Source organism: Podarcis muralis, chromosome 7 (genome assembly GCF_964188315.1).
Source record: "Podarcis muralis chromosome 7, rPodMur119.hap1.1, whole genome shotgun sequence".
In the NCBI taxonomy this organism is placed as follows: Eukaryota; Metazoa; Chordata; class Lepidosauria; order Squamata; family Lacertidae; genus Podarcis; species Podarcis muralis.
In genome coordinates this window covers 55,809,570-55,834,383 of record NC_135661.1, presented here as the reverse complement: position 1 = coordinate 55,834,383, position 24,814 = coordinate 55,809,570, and the positions used below count along the sequence as shown (strand labels likewise).

Below are 24,814 nucleotides of genomic sequence, written 5' to 3'. Positions count from 1 at the left end.
CAGTAGCACTGGAGTGGATAGAGCCCAATGCTCTGATGGAGATGCTGCAATGATGGGTGCCAATCTGAACTTTTTCTTTGGTTTATTTCTGGAGATCATGGCATCAATGCAGTGGGCATAACTTGATATAAAAACCCCCATTATGAACTGTAGTGATTCTGGTACTATTCCTTACCTTAAACATGTCTTGGAATGTATGAGTAAGTACCCTGAAAACTTAACACTTAATCTAAAGATCAGCACACTAATCTATGCTACCAGCAAAGTTTGATTATCATCTTCTGTAGGGAAAAACGGAGTTCTGCAGACAACGGAATCTTCTTCCAGAGGGAAAGTCATGATTCAAGAAGCATGCAAGATAATTGGTTAGCTATTTATCACTAAAGTCATGTCCTGTCAGCTTCAAACTTAGCAAGGTAAACAGAATAGCAAACAGAAATAGACAAAGGTACAAAATGGAATAAAGGTGTTATAGCACACACTCATCTGGGAAGACCCCTCCCTTCTCCATATGGTGATATTGACCCAATATTTTGCAGGTATTGAATTGTTGGGTTGCTCACATGCTTCAGCTGAACCCCGTTTTTGCTTCAAAATCTCAAGGACGGGTTTCAAGTCTCGCTGGACCATGGACCAAGTAATTGGGGCGGGGGGGGGGGAGAGACCTTAGCCTTGCTGGTACAGGCTATAATTGATCGGGAACGTGACAGGTTCAGCTTGGTTCTGAACAGATAATACCCTTCCGCTCCCTTTTCTCATGTAACTTCTAGTGTGGGTTTGTGGTATTAATATCTGAGCCAAAAGAAGGGCCGACATTTATTTTTGCTTGTACATTACAATGCACTGCGGTGAACTATGGTAAAATTCTGCATTTTCCCCATTTTATGCTGTGAAGAGCTGTCATTTGACGCTTCGGATCAAAAAACGGAAGTCCCGCCCCGCCTGTGGCTATTGCAGTTGTCAAGTCTTTGAACCCTTTCTGCGCATGCACCTTGCCAATTACGACCTCAACTTTTCCCTTCCGCTCGCAGAAGGCGGGGCCCTTCAGAAGCGTTTCCCTCCCTCTCCAAAATTGACAGACGTATAGCCCAATGGAAATGCGACGTACGCTCCGCTCTGTCCCAATAGGAGCCGAAGCCTGCTTTCGCGCTCGGCCTTTCGCGGCTGGACGAGCGACCAATAGGGGCCGCGGGAGCTGGAGGCGGAGCAGCAGCAGCGGCGGGGCGCTCGAGCGACTGCAGTTGAGGGAGAGTCAGGCCCGGACGCTTGGGTCCCTTCCCTCCCCTCTGAGGGGAGGACATGTCCCACCAGGAAGCGATGGACGTGGACTTCGCGCCGGCGGCCGAGGAGCCCGAGTCGCCAGCCGCCGCCGCCAGCCGCCTTCAGGAACCGGCCGCGACAGACGGGGACGCCTCGACGTCCGGGGCGCCTCGGCCGGCGGCTTCTCGCTCTTCATGGGGCGCCTTCGTTGGGGAGCGCGAGTCGCGGAGGCCGCCGCCGCCTCGAGCCAGGAGGAACCCGCCTCGGCAGCAGCAGCAGCAGGGACCGCGCGCCGCCTCAGCCGCCGCCTCCTCCTCCTCCTCCTCCCAACGGGCCTCCCGAGCCAGGTGAGGAAGGGAGGGGGAAGGGCTCGGATCCTGTGGGGAGCTTCTCAGAGTTACCGTGGGGCCTGAGAGAGTACGAAGGGCTGGGGGAGGGGAGCCCCTCGGAAACGGGGCTGGGCGTGGTGGGCCCCGCGGAGGTCGGAGCGAGGCAGCGGGGGAAAGTGCTGGAGGCAGCTGGGCTTTGTAAACAAGAGGCCTTTCGCGTTCCCAACCCTGGGGAAGGAAGGCTGTTAGGCTTCTCGGGCGCAGGTGGCTGTCAGAACGGAGGAGGAGGAGGAGGAGGAGGAGGCGGGTCCTCGGGAGCCAGGGAGTGGATTCTGCCTTTCGCAGGGGTTGTGGATTTTGTGAATCTTGCGGGGTGGGGTGGTGGAGGTACCTGTGGGTCATGGGTGTGGGTATGTGAGTGAGTGGAGGGGGTACCTGTCAGAGCAAGGAGGGATGCTAAGCGAGAGAAGGAAGTGTATGAGTGTGTGATGGTCATAGAAGGAGCTTCTCGGAGCCAGGGGATGGATCATAGGTGTGTGTGTGAATGAGTGTCACAGTGGGGGTGGAGAGATCCTGGAGACCCCACATGTCAGAATGGGGGTGGCGACATGGAGCCTGCAGGGTTGGTTCTTGGAGCAGCAGCCAGGTTCTGCAAGGATATGTGAAGGTGGCGTCTGTTGGAGCACATGCTGAAGGCAGCTAGTATTTGTAAGCAAGAGGACCCTCACATTTTTCTTCCTGTGTTCCTGAAGGGGAATGGGCTACACCACTATCATAGTGTAGTGGTAGAGTGGTAGAGCACATAGGCACAGGCAGGATTTTTTTGAGGGGGTGTGTGTCTTTTTGTTGGGGGGGGGCAGAACAGAGTTATCTGCAATGCAAATGGTCAGTTAAGTATTTCTATTTATTTACTTGATGTAGTGGGGGACAGCTGACCCCTGCGCTCCACCTGGCTATGCCCATGGTAGAGCATGTGCTTTGTTGTGATAGAAATTAGCCAGGAGCATTTTGCTACTGGCGTGGGTCCAATTGTAACCACGTGGATGCCAGGTTGGCGACTAATATCTTCATCTGGCTGGCTTCAACAGCTTTCTTAAGTAGTACGTCAGCAGAAGAGCTTGCTTATTGCATTTATATCCCATCCTTTTCTCCAAGGAGTACATGGTTCACCCCTCTTCTACAGTGACCCTGTGAGGTAGGTTAAGAGGCTGTGACTGGCCCAAGGTCACCCAGTGAGCTTCATGACTGAGTGGGGATTTGAACCTTGATCTCCCAGTCTTAGTCCAACACTCTAACCACACTGGCTTCCTTGAGTACTCCTGCTATAGGGCAGCTATATAAAATAAGTAGACTTCTGAAAGATTTATAAAGGAGGTACCAGGTGGGGTTGAATCCTTGATACACATTGTTGGCTCCTGTTGGGGTCACTGTTGCATTGGGGAAGGGGGCTTCTCAGACCCAGAGAAGGGGATATTGAGTGTTTGTGAAGGGAAGCTGCTGTCTGTGAGGAATGGATACTGCAGATGGGGGCCTGTTGGAGTGGGGGTCAGATCCTGCAAAGTTGGTCCCTGACAGAGTATATGTGAGGGGTGGATCTTGGGTGTGTGTGAGATGAGCATCTGTCAGTGGGAGGGTTGATCTTTCAAGGAGGTTCCTGTTGGGGGGGATCATGTGGGAAGCAGATCCTGGAGGCAGCTGATATTTGTAAGCTGGCTTCTACATAAACTCATGTAATAGGCGTGGGGCTTTAGCTTGGTGGTGGAGCTTGTGCTTTGTATGCAGAGTAGTTTGCTTGTTTCATGTGTTCTCTACCCAGCTCTCAGAGTAGCTTTCAGTTAAAAAAACAAAACTCCAGCCCCTGCCCTCAGAATTTACCATCTAAAGACTTAGCACCAAAAAGAAAGGGATGGGGAAGCAAACCCAAATACACATTTTGTACAAGGACCTGCTGGGATGGGAGATAGTTGAGGGAGAGAAGATGCACTTCACAGAATTGGGTGGAAGGATGAGCAGGAATTTGTGGAGCTACACTTGGCTACAGAGTTGCTAGCTCAACTTACAGAGCAATGTTCATGTTGATGGAAGATCGCACATTATGAAAAGTTGGTTTAGAATCTAATGAAAAGTTGTGGCTTCTGAGGCAGAGGGGGAGAGACAGATGTGTAAATTATTGAACTTTGTGGCTTGGAAATGGGTGGGTCATGTTCTTCTTTCTATCTTACATTTTCTAATGAAAATTTATGCTTTGGATGTTCAGGTCCACAGCACCATTAGACAGTTATTTCCAGATCAACAGGACACAAGCGACAGCAGCATCACACATCCTAGCAGGTCACAGTGGGAACAGCTCAGATGAAACTGTGGTTCTAAGTGATTCTGAGAGTAACAGCAGCAGCAGCTCCACTGAGGAGGAAGAGGAGACAGTGGGTGCCCTTGAGGAGGCACCTGGGCCAGCCAACTTGGGAGGTTTGTATTGGTTCTTTAAAGGGGCCTAAAATTTCAGAAATGGCTCATGATGCATTGCCTACCTTTGACACAACCATCTATTTGTTTACAGTCATACCTCGGATTGTGAACGCTGCAGGTTGTGTGTTTTCGGGTTGCGGACCGCGCCAAACCCGGAAGTACCAGAATGGGTTACTTCCGGGTTTTGGCACTCGCGCATGCACAGAAGCACAAAATGATGTCATGTGCAGAAGCGCCGAATCACATCATGCACGTGCGCAGATGCGGCGCTGCAGGTTGCGAATGTGCCTCCCGCACGGATCACGTTTGCAACCCGATGTATGACTGTATTCATTACCTTCTGCTTAGGGCAGCTTACTTCAGAGTGTGTGATATTTGTATTTTCATAACGACTCTGAGAGGTAAGCTAGGTTGGGAGAGGATGACTTGGGCCTGACCATATCGTTTATTTCATGACTGCAGAGACTTGAACCAAGGCCAGACTTTGCCAGTGTATCCTGCTGTCTTTGAATAATTGAAAGCTGTTTTCTGATCTTTGTACAAACCTTGCTAAATGTCAAACTGAGGTTCTGTTATGCAAATAGGTATGCTTATTATTATTTAATTTATTTCACACATACACAAAAAGGGTTTCACAGAGGAATTTTGAGAAGGGGTTTATAGGGGAGATTCAGGTACCATATACATTTTATTTGTGCATGGTACTCCCTTTTCTGAACAGCAAGAGAAGGTTGGAGGTTTTTTAAAAAGATCAGATGAGGATGATAATAATAATAATAATAATAATAATAATAATAATAATAATAATAATTTTTTATTTATACCCCGCCCTCCCCAGCCAAGGCCGGGCTCAGAGCGGCTTACAAGCAATAATAAAAACAAGAAGAATGATTACAACTTAAAAACAAAAATAAAATACAACATTAAAATAATGGAACATTAAAATATTAAAATGTAGCCTCATTGCAGGAGGAGAAGGAAAAGAAAAAAGAAAGAGAGGGAGGGAGGGAATCAAATTGGCTCCAAGCCAAAGGCCAGGCGGAACAACTCTGTCTTACAGGCCCTGCGGAAAGAAATCAGGGCTCTGGTCTCATGAGGCAGAGCGTTCCACCAGGCCGGAGTCAGAGTTGAAAAGGCCCTGGCTCTGGTTGAAGCCAATCTAACTTCCTTAGGGCCTGGGACCATTAGGGTGTTGTTATTTATGGACCTTGAGGCTCTCCGTGGGGCATACCAGGAGAGGCGGTCCCGTAGGTACGAGGGTCCTAGGCCATGAAGGGCTTTAAAGGTCAAAAGCAGCACCTTAAATCTGACCCTGTACTCCACCGGGAGCCAGTGCAGCTTGAAAAGCACTGGGTGAATATGCTGCCTTGGCAAAGACCCCGTGAGGAGCCTCGCTGCAGCATTCTGTACCCGCTGGAGTTTCTGGGACAGCTTCAAGGGCAGCCCCGTGTAGAGCGAATTACAGTAGTCAAGCCTGGAGATGACCGTCGCATGGATCACTGTGGCCAGGTCGGGGCGGGAAAGGTAAGGGACCAACTGCTTGATGCGGCGAAGGTGGAAAAATGTCGCCTTGGCTGTTGCTGTAACTTGCGCCTCCATGGAAAGGGAGGCGTCAGGGATTACACCCAAACTCTTAACGGAACGCAATGGCACTAATTGGGCCCCCGCAAGAGAAGGGAGTTGGTCCCTCGTCCCCATGCCATCCCGACCTAGCCATAGGACCTCTGTCTTTGAAGGATTTAGTTTCAATCGGCTCCCACGAAACCATCCAGCCACAGCTTCCAAGCATCTGGTCAGTGTGTTCGGGGCCGAGTCGGTGTGGCCATCCATCAGCAGATAGAGCTGAGTGTCATCAGCATTTTGGTGACAGCCCAGCCCAAAGCTCCGGATAATCTGGGATAGTAAAATTGCAGGACCAAAGGTGGGCCATCTTGGGAAATGAGGGAAGAAAGGAAGGTTGGAGCAAGCCAGTTGTGAACATAGGTGGAAGGGGTTTGTGCTGGGAAGCCACCACTGGAATTTGCAGAGGGTGTCTTGCTGGCTGAGTTATTTTACTATTTTCTGCCAAGTTATTTTTTAAAAAATTACCTCCTGTTAACATAGTTTGAAGGATTATCTTGGTGAAAAAGCTGCTCTTTTCTCTTTTTTCCTTAGACAGCAGTGGCTTTGTGTTCACTTTGAACTTCCCTTTTAAATGCCAACAATTTGTTACTGAGTTTTTGTTTATGTGGCACTAATTACAACCTGTCCCCATCTCTTCCTATATTAATTATTCCTTTGTTTCTCCCCTGCAGTTTCTGATGCAACCCAAATGGAGCCTCCTGGAGGGGATTCTGTTGGGCCAGAGCATCCTGATGCTAGAGGTGCCACTGCCCTCCAGAAGAAGGTACAAATGATTGGGTGTGTGCTGTGGAGGATGTTCAGCCAATTAAGATAAACCAAGATTGCATTTGCTTGACCTTTTCCATGTTCTCTTGTTTCAGACAACTCCGTTAAAGAGAACTCACCTAGCTGCTCCTCTGGCTCCTCTGGGTGAGGAAGAGGAGAGTGGTGATACCTGTGCCATCTGCTTTGAAGAGTGGACAAATGCTGGGGAGCACCGTCTTTCTGCACTGCGGTGTGGGCATCTCTTTGGCTATAGCTGCATTGAGAGGTGGCTGAAGGGACAAGTGGGCAAATGCCCACAGGTAAAAGCTTGGAAGGGCATTTTGTTTCTTCTGTCTGACACATAACCTAAATCATCTTCTCTGAAACCCATTTTTTCTTTTCCTGTCCTTGGTAAAATTTGTGGGCAACAGTTCTCTCCACATTATTTTCCTTTTTCAATTCTTTCTTTCTGCATTACTTTCCATGCCATCTTCCTGTAAGCTCTTCCTCTTTGGGCTTGCCTTCTGTAGACCTTCTTGTGTTTTTCTTTGCACTCCCCTGAGCTGTGTTCCATTTTTTGGATGCCATCTTCCTTGTTTTGGCACTCAAACTGATTGCAGGACTTCAAACATCACTTTAGCCAGCGTTGAGCACAGCAGGACTCCTCAAATCTGGGCTCTAGGAGTTGCAGCAGGTTCTCCTTCCCTTTGGTCAAACTCTTTCTGTGAGGAGAGTATTTTTATCAGCACTTGCCAACTTGGTACCCTCCATATGTTTTGGACTACAAATCCCCTATCAGTGCCAGCTAGCACAGATGTGCTGGTTAAGTCTGAGTGAAGTTATGTAATCCAAAACTTCTGGAGGACACCAAGTTGGCAGCAGCTGCTGTACATCATATTTGGTGACAGAGCAGTGGTAGAACTTCCACCTGAGACAATGGGATTTTTGAGGGGTGGTAGTAAGGTGCTGTTTACCTTTTTAAGTTGTTGTCTTTGCTTTGTTGGCTAAGTTCAGGGATTTTGCCTGGGATCAGTCAGGTCAACAAGACTACCTGTTGGCACAAGGAAACTTTGAGAGGAGATGCTTGGGCATGATGTTGAACAGGTCACTTTTGCATGTTTGGGGGAGTCCCATTGATTGTTCTGGAGAACTACTTGAGATAAGGGGAGTCTCTCAGCAAGCTAACACTGTGTACATTCACCCCTCCTTTTGCAAAAAGATCTATTTGAAAAGCAGTATCACCACTTGGTTTGTGTAGCAGTCATGAGAAATTAACAGCAGCACAGTAGATGTCCTTTTAACCAATAAATTGGCTTATGTTCACATTTTTTCATTTTTTAGTGTAATAAGAAAGCCAAGCGCTCGGATATAGTAGTCCTTTATGCTCGTACACTGAAAGCGCTGGACACCAGTGAACAGGAACACATGAAAAGGTATATACTCAAAACTTTCCTCCTATAAGTTTGAGGGTAGCAGTACCTGGCATAAACACCTGTCTTGGCAAACTATCACTATGCCTCAGCTCAGTCAGATGAGCATCTGTGTGATTGGAGAAGATACTTGTGTCCTAACACCAGGCTTTAGTTCAAGGGCTTGCTTTGTTAGACTTGTATTAGGTACGTATGATAGGTACAGTGTTTGGATGTCCCTGTGAAGATATATGCCTGCTTCTGTAACTTTTTTTTAAAAAACTATTATATATTTAAGATAAAATGAGATGCATTTTCTATTGAATCTCTCATGGTTATTCTGAAATTCAAGTATTACTGTTTAAATGTCTCTGTCTAAATTCAAGAGACTGTTATTATGTCTCTAAAAGTTTTTGGGCAGGCAGGAAAATGGAATAGAAAACTAATTCTACTCATCAGTGGGAGAGAGATGGGTTGGCTCATGAGCTTTCTTAATTGCATTTGTTGTACTTTTCTCCTGCAGCTCTTTAGAGAAGGAGCAAATGCTACGAAGGAAGGCAGAGCTGGAATCTGCACAGAGCCGCCTCCAGCTGCAGGTCTTGACAGATGAATGCAGTAAACTTCGGCAGCAAGTTCAGGTAGGTTTAGCTGTATCCTGTTCATGCAGAACCTTTTAAATCCCCTTCCCATGTACAAGAAAATGAAATGCGCTATCTTCATGGCCTTTTCTCTCACTCTGCTAATGATAGACAGGATAATAGGACACCCCAGTTCACTGACCCCAACTCTAGGGGGCCCTGGGTGGCATGGCACCCACAACCTCTGAGGCGACGTGCGAGGCCCTGCCAGGCTTCCAAACGTGATTTCTGGTAGAAATGTTCTGCTGATGTAACATGACATCATGGTGTAATGTTTCGTCGTGGGTGCCTTTGGGCACCCAAAATCTGGGGCCCAGGTTGTCACCCTGGCCCAGTTTCATTCTTTGCTTTGAGTTTGTATGTCAAAGCTTGTGATCTGGGGAAAGGAGTCACAAAAACATTCCAAATCAAAACTCTAAACTGGTAAATTTTATATACCCTCAGTGAATTTATATACAGTGGTGTCTCGCAAGACAAAATTAATTCGTTCCGCAAGTCTCTTCGTCTTGCGAGTTTTTCGTCTTGCGATGCACGGTTTCCCATAGGAATGCATTGAAAATCAATTAATGCGTTCCTATGGAAACCGCCTTCAGACCAGGTCCGGGGACAGTCTGTCCCCCGACCTCTTCTGAAGGCTGGGGGGGGGGGGACAAGGGCTTTTCTTCCCACCCCCAGCATTTTAAAAAACCCCGGGACAGCGGAGGACTTCTCCGCTGTCCGGGGCGATCTTAAAATGCTGGCGGGCGGCATTTTAAAATCGCCCGGGACAGCGGAGGACTTCTCCCTGTCCGGGGCGATTTAAAAGCCCCTGGGAAGGCAGGCAGGGGGGACAAAGACTTTTGCCCCCCGCCAGCCTTCAGAAGAGGTCCTGGACCTCTTCTGAAGGCCGGCGGGGGGCAAAAGTCTTTGCTCCCCCCTGCCTGCCTTCCCGGGAGAGCGGAGAAACGCAGCGCGCCCTTCCCGCTGTCCCCCAACTTGGCTAGAAGGCTGGCGGGGGGGAGAAGCCTGCTCCTCCCGTCGCCAGCCCCGCAAACTCGGGGGACAACGGGAGAGGCGCAGCGCGCCCTTCCCGCTGTCCCCCGACTTGGCTAGAAGGCTGGCGGGGGGGAGAAGCCTGCTCCTCCCCGTCGCCAGCCCCGCAAACTCGGGGGACAACGGGAGAGGCGCAGCGCGCCATCCCGCTGTCTCCCGACATGGTTTGGAGGCTGGCGGAGGGCTTCCTCCTCCCCCAGCCCCGCAAGCTCCCAGAGCGATGCCAAAGCTGCGCACAGCTTCGGCATGGCTCTGGGTCCCGTTCTGGGGGAGGGGGAAGCTCGGGCTTCCCCCGCCCCAGCCCCACGCCTGGCGGTGGGGGAATAAATTTTTTCCCCTTTATTTCCCTCCGCCCGCCCCCCCCCCGCCAGGCTTCGGAGCAGCCTTCCGAAGCCTGGCGGCGGGAGGAGGTCTCTCCGCCCCCCCCCCCGCCAGGCTTCGGAGGAGGTCCGAGGACAGTGGGGAAGACGCGCTGCGCTTCCCCGCTGTCCCGGAGATTTCCCTATGGGCTTTCGTCTTGCGAAGCAAGCCCATAGGGAAATTCGTTTTGCGAAGCGCCTCCAAAACGGAAAACCCTTTCGTCTAGCGTGTTTTCCGTCTTGCGAGGCGTTCGTCTTGCGGGGTACCACTGTAACTCAGAAAACTTCCAGAGCAGTATTCCAGAGCACAAAAAAATCTGAATGGGGACCCACACAAGACATCCCCTGCCATGCCCCCAGAGACAACCTCTCAAAACAGTTCTGAGACAGCGCTCTTCTTTGTCCCAGCCTGCATCTTCCAGACACTCATCACATCGATACATGGAGAGGAAACAGACACAGGAAGGAATAGAAATTGTATCTTGCAGGAAATAGTGAGAAAACTAAGGCAAGCTCAGCTAAGGAACCACCTTGCAGAATGAAAAGTGGCAAGTTGAAGGGTAGGATATCCCAGCTATATTTTAGCTGGGGGATGAGATGGTTGGGCATTTGAAGGGCATTTGGTGTATTTCTTTTCTGTGACAAAGTTTTTGTTTCAGAATTTGTAAACCATTCTACATGCAAAAAATAGCCAAGTTGTATACAAAAGCAGTAAAGAAACAACAATCCTGAACAAGTTGTTCATGACTTTTACTACTGTTCTGCCTGTGGAAACATCCAGTGCTCTCGGTTCCACACATGCTTTCTTTGCCTCATTTTTCCTGCTTTCCATTCTACAGGAATTAAAGGCCCTGATGGCTCGCCACAACACCCTTTCCTCTCAGCAGCCCAGCAACTCTCGCTCATGCTTTCCAGGCTGCCTCTCCTCCAGCCAGGGCCAGCACAAGTACCACTTTGAGAGGGCCACCCTAGTGTCTCAGGTGGGCAACTGCCGGGTTATGGCATACTGCGACCCACTGAGCTGCCTTGTAGTGTCACAGCCATCTCCACAAAGCACCCTCATTCCTGGTGAGTTGCCTGCTGAAGCAAGTCCCTACGTTTTATGATGGAAATGGTTTTTTCACTGCCTTGGTCAAACAAGAGGACAGACATTGCAGCATTTGGACTCTAGCAGGGTGGGCTTTCTGCTGATCAGTTTGCTTTGTGTCTCAGGCTGTGGAATTAAGATGATGAGTGCTGTCAACTCAAAGAGCAGCCAATATGTCCCCATCCACAGCAAGCAGATCCGGGGCTTGGCTTTCAGCAACCGTGCAGATGGCTTGCTCTTATCTGCTGCTTTAGACCATACCCTCAAGCTTACCAGGTGAGTAGTGATGAATATGATGCCTGCTTCCTTTCTCTGTGGTCCAGGAAATTGTGTAAGGATCTTATTCTGGAAATATTGCCTGGCTCCTGCAGAGCAGCTTTGTCTGAACTGTGCTGTTCTGCCCACAACTGGGTATCTGCTGGATAGTGTGGGCCATGTGCAGAAGTGCTAAGGTTCTCAATGGGAGACCGCTTTGATATGTAAAGCTCTGCTAACTTTCCCTCAGCTTGACTACAAACACCGTTGTGCAGACATACAATACTGGTCGACCTGTCTGGAGCTGCAGCTGGTGCCTGGATGACACCAACTATGTCTATGCTGGCTTGGTCAATGGCTCTGTCTTGGTGTATGACCTGCGGGACACAAGCTCTCATGTCCAGGAGCTTGCTCCACAGAAGTCCAGGTATTGCTTTCCTGCTTTATACAGTTAGGTTGTCCTTTGAGCATATGAATTAAGACTGTAGAGGACTTCGAAGCAGATGAAGGATGATCAGCGCATGTAGAACTTTAAAATTTGCACACCATGTGTTATTGGTATATCTTTCCTGGCACAGAATTTGCAGAACACTAACTTTTACTCTGGTTACTGGTTACCTCCCCACTGTAACCCAGAATGAAGACCTTTGAGCTTGGGAGAGTGGCCTAATGGCAGAGGTTTAGCCTGATAAAACTTGTCTGAGACCAATTTCCAGTCCTTAATGCATTGCACTAAGACTTCTCAGAATGTGTATTTTTCAATCAGTTCTGTGGATGAGGAATAGGAATGAACATTGGGTGAGGTAAGCCCTGGAGAGATTGTCATACTTGCAATGTTGCCTGCAGTGATTGACTTCTACCTTGTTCTTTTCTGGGGTTGTGAACAGTCATGGTGATATGGAGCTCAATTTGTTTCTTACTCAGAAGTCAATTGTGCAGTGTTCAGTGGTGCTTGCTCAGAGGTAAATATTAATAGGATTTCAATCATAGCACCAGTTCTTTTGGCCAATGGTATGTAGAAGTGAGAGTGATTCTCCAGTTCTCTTTGAAATCCTTCCTTACTCATGCTCGTTCAGACTCACAACAGCAAATGAGTAGGGAAAGTGGAATGGTTTGACATTGTTGGTTATTGCTCTTTCCTCTGTCCCTCACAGGTGCCCTGTGGTGTCCTTATCGTATCTTCCTCGAATGGCCTCTGCCTCACTGCCCTATGGTGGACTGGTATCTGGGACACTGGAGGGAGCCTGCTTTTGGGAACAGAAGGCCAGTGGCTCTTATAGGCCTCACCACCTCCTCCTGGAGCCTGGAGGTTGCATTGACCTTCAGACAGAGGCCAGCACACGGCACTGCCTTGCAACATTCAGACCCAGTAAGTTGTGATGTGTAGACATCAGGGCAGGGCTATTTTTATGCAGTGTTGGGATTCCTTTCACCCTAAATGTGGACACAGTTACAACTGTGTGGACAGAAACCACTTACCATGTTTGTTGTTGGCGTCTCTTGCACACACATTAAAAGAGAAGAGGATACCTCTGGCCTGCATCTAAAATGCTGCACCAGTTATTCTGTACCCCAGTCTCCCCAAATCTTTTCAAGATGATGGGGCACAGAGGGTGCAGTCTCCCATCCCCAAATACAATATGGATCTTTTACCAGGGCATTGTTTCCACCCCGGTGAAGGGTAAGTGCCAACTACTTCAGGAGTCTATCCCTCCCTAGAACTTTGCAGCTCCCAAGAGGGCTGCTGTGCAGTATGAGCACTCCTGCTTCCATAAGATGACATGCAAGGAAGGGATTGCAAGTAAGTAGTATCCTAAGGAAATGGGGTAGTTGCCATGAGCGGTGAGTGAAGCGGTCAGGCAATGGCCTCTGGGCTGCACTTAAACCAGAGTACAGTGTTTTGTCTTGATACCTTCCTATGATACCTTGATACCTACCTGTCCCCTGGAAAGCTCTTTACTTTCATCCCACAGATAGAAACAACAACTGTTTACGGTGTGTGGTGATGGAGCTGACCTCTACTCAGCTGACTGATGGGACTGAGGATGTGATCTGTTCATGTCGTCCAGTTCAAACTCTTACTGCGGGTCCATCGTGCAAACTCCTGACCAAAAATGCCATCTTCCAGAGTCCTGAAGATGATGGCAGTATTCTTGTGTGTGCTGGGGATGAAGCATCAAACTCTGCCATGGTACAATTTTTTGTTCTTTGTTGTAGGAGTAGGACGTTGTGTCCGGCTCTGTGTTAATAGTCTAAAATGCTGGAAGCTTAGGTGGTGGTTAGGGTACTTGAGTAATTGTTTTCCTGTGTTTTTAAGGCTATGCGGCTCCGAAGAGCTTTATGCCGGGTTGGTCATTGAGAAAAGACTTGAGCCCTTGTTCTAGTGAAAATTCTGTTTTGAGACACTGGTATAGCCTGTATCTGCCTCTTTGGAGCATTTCCTCATGGCAATCACAGTGCCATTTCCATCATATGGACATGGGGCTCTCTTGTCCTCCCTCTTCTCACTTTCCTTGAGGCTTGACTCAAGGAACATGGACATGCATGTTTTCTGTGACAGGGCTGCAACCACTCCTCCTTGTACACAGGGAGCGCCAAAGAGGGATGTCCTCAGCATTACACCACTAATCACTTGCTCACTCTGAATCCACCCAGAATGTGTGGTGATGTTAGGCTGCTTGCCAATGTACAGGAAAGTAATGGTTCAATACTTTTGTAACTTGTCTCCTTGCTACATCCCAACTAGTAACAGCTATTTTTATGCAACAGGATTCCTGATAAGCTGTGACTCTGTTTGTTTATCCTGCAGCTCTGGGATGCAGGGAGTGGCTCCCTGCTGCAGAAACTCCCTGCTGACCTTCCTGTGTTAGATGTCTGCCCTTATGAGGTGAACCGCAACAGCTTCTTGGCTACCTTGACAGAAAAGATGGTGAAGATCTACAAGTGGCAATGACTGTCTGCTGCATGCTGCCCCAATGAGCTACTCTCTGAACTGAGCCAATTTCCCACAAGCCAGCTCTGCTGCTAACTGGATTCTAGCTGCCTTGAGTGCACCCTGCCAACATTGCTGCACAAGCAAAATCTTGCTCCTTAGAACAGCTCTCTCCCATGCCCAGCCCACACATTTGTTCCTTTTTAAATTTATGGATTTTTGTTTCCACCTCATCTTAAAGGAAACCACTTTTACCTTATTGTGGACCCTGTGTTTTTCTGGCTTTACTGCCTAGGCAGATTATGGGCCCTTCTGAGAAAAAAATTGGCTGCCAGTTTATATTTCCTGGAAATTTACCATTGACCTTGGATGAAGATCATGATCTCTGCTCTTCTAGTGATTTTGGAGGCTTGTGGCATGGGCAATACTCCTTTGGCAGAAGACTGCTTAAATTTCTGTTTCAGCCCATCTCATAAAGAAGATGGGACCTTGACTGAAGTGAGCTGTTCAAGTTATATCTCTGGACCATGACTGGGCTTGGTAAAAGGTGGTGGTGAAGCCTGGTGGGAATTGGCTGCTAAAAGACATTGTGAATAAGAAAATATAATTGTGGCCTGATGAAGAATGGGCAACTTCAGGTATAAATATGTTCCTGTAGGACTTCCTATAGACCTCCATTGAGAACTGGGCAGAGTGCTGTGCCTGACAGATCATTGGGAGTTGAAACATGAAGCAATTTCAGAACTCTACCAACTCTATTGACAGAAAAAAACCATTTGCTGGGACTGTTGGTGATTCATCTTCTGCTATAAATTACAATAGGATCAAATATTTCATGTATGTCTTCTTGCCCAAGGCTAGCAATCAAGAGAGTGATGCAAATTGCAAGACCAATATTAGGGTTGTTTTTTTTACTTTACCTGAAGCCAGTAGAAATCACACCATTGTGTGCTGCCTGAACTGATGGGTTACTATACAGAATTACAGAACAACATTTCTAAAGTTTAACTGTATGACTCATCTGTCTAAAATGTACGTTTCCATTGAACTGTGCTTTGTGTGTGTGAGATACTACTTTTATATGCAACAGGAAGAATAAAGAATGTTTAATATATACAAGAGGAAGAATATAGACTGTTTAATATCTCTGGCTTTCTCCAAACAGCAAAACCCTCCATTGCAATGGTAAATTGCTGCTTGTACTGCCTCACAAGCAACCTGCAATGTTTGAGATATAAATATAAGGTACAGGTAAAGGGACCCCTGACCATTAGGTCCAGTCATGACTGACTCTGGGGTTGCGGCGCTCATCTCGCTTTATTGGCTGAGGGAGCTGGCGTACAGCTTGCAGGTCATGTGGCCAGCATGACTAAGCCGCTTCTGGCGAACCAGAGCAGCACATGGAAACGCCGTTTACCTTCCCGCCGGAGTGGTACTTATTTATCTACTTGCACTTTGATGTGCTTTCTAACTGCTAGGTTGACAGGAGGAGATATAAATATAGGATCCTCTAAATGTCAAATAATTCCCGAAGTTTGGGTTAGTGGATCCAATATCTTGTGGTAATTATGATATATGATTGGGATATTTCCATGTAGCAAGGTAATCATGTAGCAAGCTACCAGAGTTTGGAACAACTGTGAAACTTACCTAGTTTGCTGAAAGGTGACTGCATGGTCTCCACTCTAAATGACAGAGTGAATTCAATGTTTATCTTGGGTGAAAGTGGGCGTGGTGGTGTTTCAGGGTCTCCCTCCCAACAGTGCTGTTCTTGTATATCTGGGTGGGGGAAGGGCAGCAGCGAAGTTGGAACTGTGCTGGTGCAATGGTAAAGCCAACTGAGTGTCTGAAACCACTTGCCATTTGGAATTTGAGGTACACTGAACATATCTTTTAATTACAGTGGTACCTCGGGTTACAAAGTCCACTAACCCGGAAGTAGTACCTCAGGTTGAGAACTTTGCCCCAGGATGAGAATGGAAATCGTGCGGTGACAGCGGGAGGCCCCATTAGTGAAAGTGCGCCTCAGGTTAAGAATGGTTTTGGGTTAAGAATGGACCTCTGGAACGAATTAAGTTCATAACCCAAGGTACCACTGTACTATGTAGCCGTCATACTTTTGACCATTAAAGAATACAGGAATTCAGCTCAGTATTTGTGTTGCTGAGTTTCTAAAGCATAACTGCTGGCCTAAGCCTCAAAGAGGCTTACTTACAAATAAAAATAGTCTAATAATATAAATTACCAACAACAAGGGTAGGACCTGCAGTAATACCATGTTCTTTCCTTTCTCTGTAACGTGTGGGTGGCTTTAGTATCGTTACCTATGTAGAGAAGTCAGGTAGACGGGATAACATTTATTATTACTATGACTACTATTGTGTTCCTGTTATTTATTATTATGTGTGTTTATATCTCACATTTTTCTACAAGCTCATGGTAGTCTACATAGTTCTTCCCCTCTACATTTTATCCTCACAACATCTCCCTGAAGTAGGTTAGGCTGAGAGTGAGTGTCCAAGATTGCCATCTGAGCTTCCTCGGTGACTGGGGATTTCAACCCTGGTCTCTGAGACTAAATACACTAGCTCTATATAGCAAGGTAGTATACAAAATAGAGTAAAAACAACTAAAAGCTGTTAAAACCAACAAAAACTAATAGAATATGAATTTTTGGAAATGGTACAGAATGGCCAACCTTTGCAGAATCATATTCATCCTGGCTGGGAAGGTGTTTGCTGCATTAGCCACAGGTTATGGCATTTGCATGACTTGTGAGCAAAGAATGTGTTCAAAAACTACTCCCACTGCACTTAAAGAACAGATAAGAAGGAAGTTCCATTGAGCCTTAGGCAATTTGCTGGGCACACAGTTCTGCTTGCACAGAAAATAAGAAAAAAAGATTACTGTGTACACACACACACACACAGTATATACAGTAATCTTAACTTGATAAAAAGAAGTGGTCTTGCTGTTATGGACAAGAAAGAATTTCCTAAAAATTAGAATAACTTTAGGGGAAAGTTAGAGGGTCGGGGTGTATGACGAGAGAGAGAGGCGACAGACGAAAGCGCCATTCCGGTTCTTTTTCCTGAAAGACCGGCCAGTAGGTGTCGCGCCGCTCTCCGACAAACAACCCTTTCCTTTGGCTAGGTGGTGACGTCACCTGCCTCGGTCCGCTCGCCGCGGCGACGTCGCCGCCGTCCTTACGCACTCCGAGAAGCGGTGGGCGTGACCGCCAGTGCCGTTGGCGTTGCGCGCGCAGGCTGCGGCGGGCGGGGCCTAAGGCAGCGAGGCCGGGCCGGGCCGAGCGGAGCTGAGGAGAGGAGTCGCATCCAAGATGGCGCCGTGCGGACGTGTCCCGGCCCGGAGACGCGGGCCGGGCCCTCTCCTCGCCGCCCCTTTCCTCTGCCTGCTCGTGGCTCTCGGGTCAGCCCGGGCACAGCAGCAAGGCGGGGCAGCGGCGGTCGGAGCCGCCCAGGGGTTCCCGGGGCAGCAGCCGGCGGCCGTAGGGGGATTGGGGGGCCAGCCGCTGCCTCAGTTGGGGCTGGGAGCACTCCCGGGAGGCGGCGGAGGCGGAGCTGGGGGCGGCCGTCTGCCCCGCGGGGGCTCCTCGGCGGGAGGCGGCTGGAAGCTGGCGGACGAGCCGGTGTGCCGCGAAGACGTGACCCGAGTCTGCCCCAAGCACAGCTGGGCCAACAACCTGGCCGTCCTCGAGTGCCTGCAGGACGTGCGGGAGGTGAGCGGGGCGGGGAGCCCTTCCTAGCTGGTGGGGAAACTGAGGCCAGGGAGGTCGGGGGAGGGGGAGGGCTTCGGGGCAGTGGACCCCCATGGAGCAACTTTTTTGCGGCGGGCGGCTGCAGGGAGAGGCCAGCCCAGGTGCGGAGCAATGCACATAGCCTCTCCTGGCAATTTTAGGAAACCTGCATCTGACCCAGGTCTACCTCTGTCCTCCGTCACTCTCCGGTATAACCAAGAAGTGGCGTCCAGGATGGAGGTCTGCGGCCAGGACCATGCGCGCATGCATAGCTCCTCCTGGCCTCGGTTGCCAAGAGTTAGGGAGCAAGTGCAGCCCCTTCGCCAGTAGCTCCCTTTCCCTTCTGGCGCAGGAGCAAATCCTTGTTTTCAAGGGAAAAGGCCGAAGGGCTGCACGGGAAAGCGAGGACACTTCTGTGGGCAGAGCCCGTTTTCTGGCTCAGGCAGGCCTGCCGACAGCGGTGTTGCCAATTCCTGGCATTCATAGTTTAAAAGAAAACGGGGAAAGGAGCAGAGAGAGAGAAAACGTTGCTGTTTCAGGGAATTGGCCCAGATGAATATACTTATCATGATAGTCCCCCCCCCCCCCCATTGTGATGTTCTTGAAGATAAAGCTTATGCTGGGTACTTTTTGAGTAGGGATTGTCTTTCGGTCACACCCTCCTGGCTGGTTGAGTTGTGTTAAACTGAATCAATCCTGCTATTTCTATTCCAACAGAGGTAGACAGCTTGATCCTATAATTCAGGATTGGCAAAACTCCTTACCTGGCTGCCTCCTTACCTGGCTGCTTGCGACAAGAATCTCCTCTGTTTGTCCATGGAGGGAGGCCTTTGTAAATACAAGAGCTTTCTTTTTCTTTCATGCACCGTGCCACAAATGACTAATATAGGTAGGTGTGTGTGCGGTCAGGCTAGTAACACTTGTGGCTTTTAATCATAAGTCAACTAACTACAGGTCCACTTTAGCAGCTGTAGAGCATATAATAGTTTGCAATTTGAGACGCGTTAGGGAAAAGTAATTGATCTCTTGCCATAGTGAGTATGGCATTTTGTGTTGGGTCATTTGTGGGTCTGTTTTCAATATCAGCATGTAATATACCTATTCTTGAAGCAACCTTAGGTTGACAATCTGTATCCAGCTTCAGGCTAGCTAGCTTGGCAGGAATGCATGTATTCAGAGTTACTGCTGTTAGAAATTGTTGTAAGTGTAGCTGGAGTTACTAGATTGTTACACAAGTTGCTTGTAAACAGAAAAAATGGAACTGAGGAAGCTGCCTTATACTGAATCAGATCATTGCTTTGTCTAGCTCAGTAGTGTCTACATTGACTGGCAGTGGGGTCTTGCAGGGTTTCATATAGAGGACATTTCCAGACCTACCTGGAGTTGCTGAGGACTGACCTTGCAAACTGTAGCACACAAAACAGATGCTTTACCATTGCCTTATGGCCTGTCCTGTAGGCTGTTCAGCTTGAAATTCTTATCTGTGTTTCTATGGTTCGATATAGGATGCACAAGTCTCAGAAATGACTTAACAACTGCTCATTGTAATTATTTGAGATACCTTCTCTGAATAGAAATTAACCAAGTTTATTTTAGGTCTCTGTCTGGCTATTTGTGTGTGCTTTCATAAGAAGTGGGCAAATTTTTAGGAAGCTCTAAGTTGGACATCCTGAGAACCCTAGATCCCAGTGCAACCTAAGTCAGTAGAGGAGTGTTTCCCACAATCGTCTAAAGACTGTACAGTACTCAGATACACTGTCCCATCACATTAGAACTACATTGGGCACTTCTGGCAATGCAGCTGATTCTGGGAGAAGTCCAAGCAAGAGCATATCAGTTGAACCTTCCAACCCTGGTGAGAAAATGTGCATAGAAATTTGCTGCAAGCAGAAAAGGTTGCTGGTTGTGAGATTTTGAGGGGATATATTTTAAAAGTGAACCATCTGCCAATATTTTAATGAAAGTATGTACAACACTTATTTTGTGATTAAACTGTTTATAAACTTTCCTAAATAAAAGACTGAAACATAGTTTGTTCTTTAAAGTGAGATTGTTTACTTATTTAAATTAAAAGATAAAGAGCCCTAACAGTCATCTGATGCTGTGACATTAACATTGGATTTGAATTTATTAATTCATTGTTTAGCATTGCATTTATAGATGGGTAAGTTCCTGGATTCAGAAAGTGTTTCACTTTCTGGCTGAGCCAAACTAAGTGAAGGCCATGTGAACGAATCATCATTCCCACTCATTTCCTCTTTCCTTGGTTTGTGATCTGCAGTATTGCAGGGGTCAGGAGTTCTGTGTCACATTTGTGTATCCCTCCAACATCCTTCCTGGCTTGAACTTAAGCAACTAGACTGCATTGCAGGGTTGGATTGAGACACAGGAAGCATGCACAACCACTGATCTAATGGCCCAGCATACTGTTTTGATGCCGAGGAGTGGAAACAGGGTCCCATATTCGTCCCTCTGTGTGCAGGTGCTGTGCCTGAACAAGTATGAATTATGTCTGGATGGTTTCCTATCTCTTGGTGTCATTGCTTGGAGTGCAGTTCAGAAACTGAACTTTGTGAGTTGACATTCATTGTCAATATATCTTCAGCATGAACAAGCATAATGCAGAATGTGGTGTGTATGCCTCTCTGGATTGTGGCCTATTTCTTACAATGTTTGTAGAGCTTTCAGGTATTTAAAGCACTTCACATTTATTAACTTATAATCCTTACAACAACCTTGTAATATTACAGTATTATTATCCTCTGTAAAGCAGATAGAGTGTGGTGGTGGGGGTGAAGTAGGTGACTAAGGCTGAGAGACTGGCTTGTTTAAGGCCACCTAGTGAGGTTATTCCAGAGGAGAGAATTGAACTAGGGATTTTTGATTACTGATAGCTCAGTCTCTTAGTCATTATGCCTAATTGTAGCTGACACTTGTCGAGTATTTATTGTACAGGTGTGCCCTTTAGTTTTCTGTATGAATGTGCTTTAAGATGTAGCAGTAGCAGAGAAGCAAAGTTTCATAAGCCACAGACATAACACTAGTTCTCCAGAGTCAAAACTCCTAGAGGGTGCTGCAGTCTTCATTGGAGGGGTGTGCAGAGTCAAAGTGCTTGCTCACGTATGTCACAATATGTTATGTACTGATAATGGGTACATAATTTAGCTAAATAGACAATTTTGTTGCTAAATTAATACTGTGATTTGTTGATTATATTATAGGGATGTCCACACACTCACCAGCAGCCACCTGCAATATAGAGATATACTCACCTGCCTTAAAGAATGGTTGCATGGGTTACTAAAATGTACTTGAAAAGTTTTGAATATTGTTAGACACATGGAGTTACTACTTCCACATGATCACACTGGGGATTACAGATTCCTACATCTGAGTAATTGCCTTCCTTTTAGATTTACAATTTTCTGATTTACCTGTATATGCTACTGAATTCAGTAATGCTTACTCCAGATTGGTGTGCATAGTTTGTAAAACATAGCAGCTTCAATTTAGTAACATATTTTTGCAGTTTCTATTGTTCCCACTCTGTGCTACATTGTACAAAATTGTTTTATCATTTATCAGCAATCCTATACTGTATACACATGCCTGTGTCTAAGGCCCATTGAACTAACTGGGACTTCCAACTGGGTTGTGCTGTAATCATTTTAATTTCATACCCTTAATTTAAGGGGTGGGAACTAGGAACCCTTTTTCTATGGCATAAAAACATTTAAAATGTTACATTCCTTTCTCACTTTCTTGTCTTGTATCATCAGTTAACAATCCAATAGGTAGTGTAGCAGTGAGAAATTAATGTAAGCAGACTTGAGTTGGCGATGTAGTGGTATGGCAGAAGCCTATTAGTTCATTCAGGATATTGAGATATAGCTCTGATTTCTGTTGGATGATACTGCCTCTTCTGTGATTTACAAGAGCTTTTAGAGCGAATAAGGATACTGCTTGTTTGACAAGAGGTGACACTTCTGCTTGGATTCCTTGGTGGGCTGTCCTTCCCTTTTGCCTATTCCATTTAGAGCCTGGAGGTATAGATGCATTTGCATCCTCTGTTAGAAACAGATATGAAAGCCAGGAGCTAAATGGCACCTTAAACCTAGGTTATTGGTGCAACAACGGTATGTCTAGGCACACTTTTAAAATAACAGTACAAAGCTGAAAATGAATGAACTGCAGCTAAAATCTTATATTCATTTTTCACATGATCTAGTCCTCATCTGAAGACTGCAAAAAACAAAGCCATGCTTCCCCTGCCTGCCCCCCTAATATTCTTAAGAGGGTCTCTTCTCCAGTCTTTAGAGAGTGGCTGGAAGTGGGGAGGCAGAAAAAGATCCCCCTTTCCTTCCACTCTGCAGTTTTAATCTGAAATCTTAGGAGCAGTACTGCACCCAGAGCTCAAAAACTGCTCATGCTAATGAAATTCCATTTTGCAAAACATGCCTAGAACAATGGGAGTTTCGAACGCCATTCACATCATCAAATTCTGTTCAATTGGAATGTCACCCAGAGGGTTCAGTTTTTTAGCCTAAGTGTTTCTTGTGCTGCTATCTGATTTGTGTGTGTTAAGAGCTGTCAAGTTGCTTTAAATTCAGTAGATAACCTAATATTTGTGATGGGTGTAGACTGGTTTTGACAACATCTGTTATCTTCATAGAGCCGCCATTCTGTGGTGTGCAGGATCCTGCTTTGTCTGGAATTTGAAGTATTTGGATTGTCACATACTGACCTAGTTTATTTAGAAAATGTATAAGCCACTTAATCAATGAGTGTTCTCTGGGTTCGGGTGTAATGTTCCTGGTCCAACAAAGTATAGCATGCTGGAGTGGAAAAGAGCAACAAACTTAAATAAGTGCTTCCTTATCACAACCTCCAGTGGAGACTGCTTTGTTAAATCACAGTTTCTCCATTACATTGCAACAGGAAGACTGGTTTTAACAAACCAGAAAAACTCTGTTTTGCAGCTGGGAATGAGAGAGGAGGAGATGGGGGAGGGAATGCTCTTGCTCATTGCTTGTTCCAAGAACATGGACCAAAAAGTGTTAAGTGTGAGCTGGGTCAGTGTGCCTTTTGCTTGGATGCTGTCTTGTACCTTCTTGTGGAACAGAGTGCTTTTTTTGCCCGCTTCTGCCAATAAGTAACAGAACCTTTCAGAAAGGTGCCCAGAAAATTCATTAGTCCATTAGAAACATTACCCATGCTATTGGCATGTACCTCTGGACTGCAAAGCATCTTGAACAGTGAGTCTGGCATGTTTTGTCTTAAAGGAGTTGTACATATTTATTTACACTGAGAAACAATTGTCCAAAGAGAAAGATAAAACAACAAGCTCAAATCATTTTTTTTATTTTTTATTGATTACACTTTATAGCCCACCTTCCCCCACAAGAAGTTCGTGGTGCACATAGTTTTCCCTCCCCAACTTATCCACACAATAAATTTGTGAGGTAGGTTAGACTGAGATACAGTGACTGGCCCAAGGTCACCCAATGAACTTCATGGCTGAGTAGGGATTTGAACTCTGGTCTCCCACGTCATAGTTCAACACTCTAACCATTATAATACACTTGCCCTTAAAAGAAGGTAGGTCCTTCTTTTAGGTCCCACTGCATTCAGGTATGTGTGGGGACTGCTGCCCCAGAGTAAGTCCTCAGTGAGACTTACTTCTGAATAGACATATATGTAAGGTGAATGTGAAAATAGAATCCTAGTAAAATTTGCAAGTGTCACGTAACTTCAAGAAAAAAGGTGAATATTTTGCAGTGATTCTCAGTTAGTTTAGCTTAAAGTAATTTGCAGTAACAAAGTTGTTGATGACAACAGTTTGTAGGTCACTATTTGATCTTAGTTTAATGAACCTGCTGAGCCTGAAACCCTTGACTTCATTTGTGTCCATGAAGTTATGGGTAGAGTGGATGACTTGTACATACCACCTTTATCCCAGAAGGGGATGGAGTAACAAAACATCAGTGCTCAACAGGATTGCTGTCCTTGGGTAGATTAGGAGCGGAGCATTGCATTAATGATAAATTAGCAGAGTTTTGTCTTCTGTCCCCTGCCACTCTTCTCTGTGCTAAAATGTGCTATTATGCCTCTTGCATATTGCAATAACTTTTCTAGGTTTAAAAGTAAACCTACATATGTTGTTATTACAAATTGGAATGTGACTGCTTTAGTGAACTAACCAATTAAGTGTTGATCAAGACTTTTAAAGCATTAACATTGTAAGAATAACAAAGAAAGTCATCCATGAGTTGGATACTTATGCTAATTACAAAAAACAAAGACTGTTGTTACTGCCTTCCTACATAACACTAAGCTACAGTTTGTTTAAGAGTTGTCTCATAGATGAGCAAACAAGTCATGACTTGCTTTTCCAGAGCTTGGTTTATTTTCCTGCCACTGTTGCTTTTGTAGCTTGGTGAGTGTTTGGGGTTGGATGGCTAAACCAACCACTCAAAGTAGTTGACAGTTTTAAAAACTGGCTTATGATCCAGTATGATACAAAAAGAAAAATAATGAGGAAGAAAGAAGAAAATAAGCAAATTCAAGCACCAGGGCTTTCATAATGGTACATAATGAAGTTTCATGCAGAGAGGTGGTATGTAGGAGACAGTTCAGGGGTGTGGGAGGTAGAGCCAAATGGCTGCTGATCCCAGCCTGGCTGTTGTGCCAAGATGGTATGTCTAAAAAAAGTTACATGGAAAACTTTGTGTATGTATATGTTTAATAGGGGATTCCAGCAAGTGTTTGCACGTGTGCCTGGTGTTCTTGAATTGATATCATGTTTAACTGTTGTGTCATTGTAAAATGTTTTGAATGCCTATATTCTTTTGCCTGTGCCTTTTGCAATAAGACAGGCATGATAACTTCCTGTCAGTATGAAAATTTAAGTGAGCAGATGGTGC

General features: G+C 46.5%; 2 protein-coding genes across 3 annotated transcripts in view; both read left to right on the top strand.

Annotated features, from left to right (window-relative positions):
* Window positions 1-914: 914 nt before the first annotated feature.
* Window positions 915-15,253, top strand: RFWD3 (ring finger and WD repeat domain 3). The gene is made up of 12 exons (XM_028739329.2): window positions 915-1,607; window positions 3,847-4,055; window positions 6,350-6,441; window positions 6,539-6,742; window positions 7,764-7,855; window positions 8,355-8,469; window positions 10,700-10,928; window positions 11,073-11,223; window positions 11,453-11,629; window positions 12,357-12,571; window positions 13,176-13,393; window positions 14,012-15,253. Exons 1-12 carry the CDS (start codon window positions 1,300-1,302, stop codon window positions 14,153-14,155), a joined length of 2,154 nt encoding a protein of 717 aa, XP_028595162.2. The 5' UTR covers window positions 915-1,299; the 3' UTR covers window positions 14,156-15,253.
* Window positions 15,254-17,418: 2,165 nt separating this feature from the next.
* GLG1 (golgi glycoprotein 1) overlaps window positions 17,419-24,814 on the top strand; it is a 68,535-nt gene continuing 61,139 nt past the window's right edge. The window contains exon 1 of one of the 2 annotated variants that reach the window (XM_028739330.2): window positions 17,419-17,873. In XM_028739330.2, the coding sequence (XP_028595163.2) occupies window positions 17,475-17,873 (399 nt within the window). In that variant the 5' untranslated portion in view covers window positions 17,419-17,474. The remainder of the gene's footprint in view (window positions 17,874-24,814) is intronic. The other variant, XM_077931809.1, reaches the window with a different exon arrangement.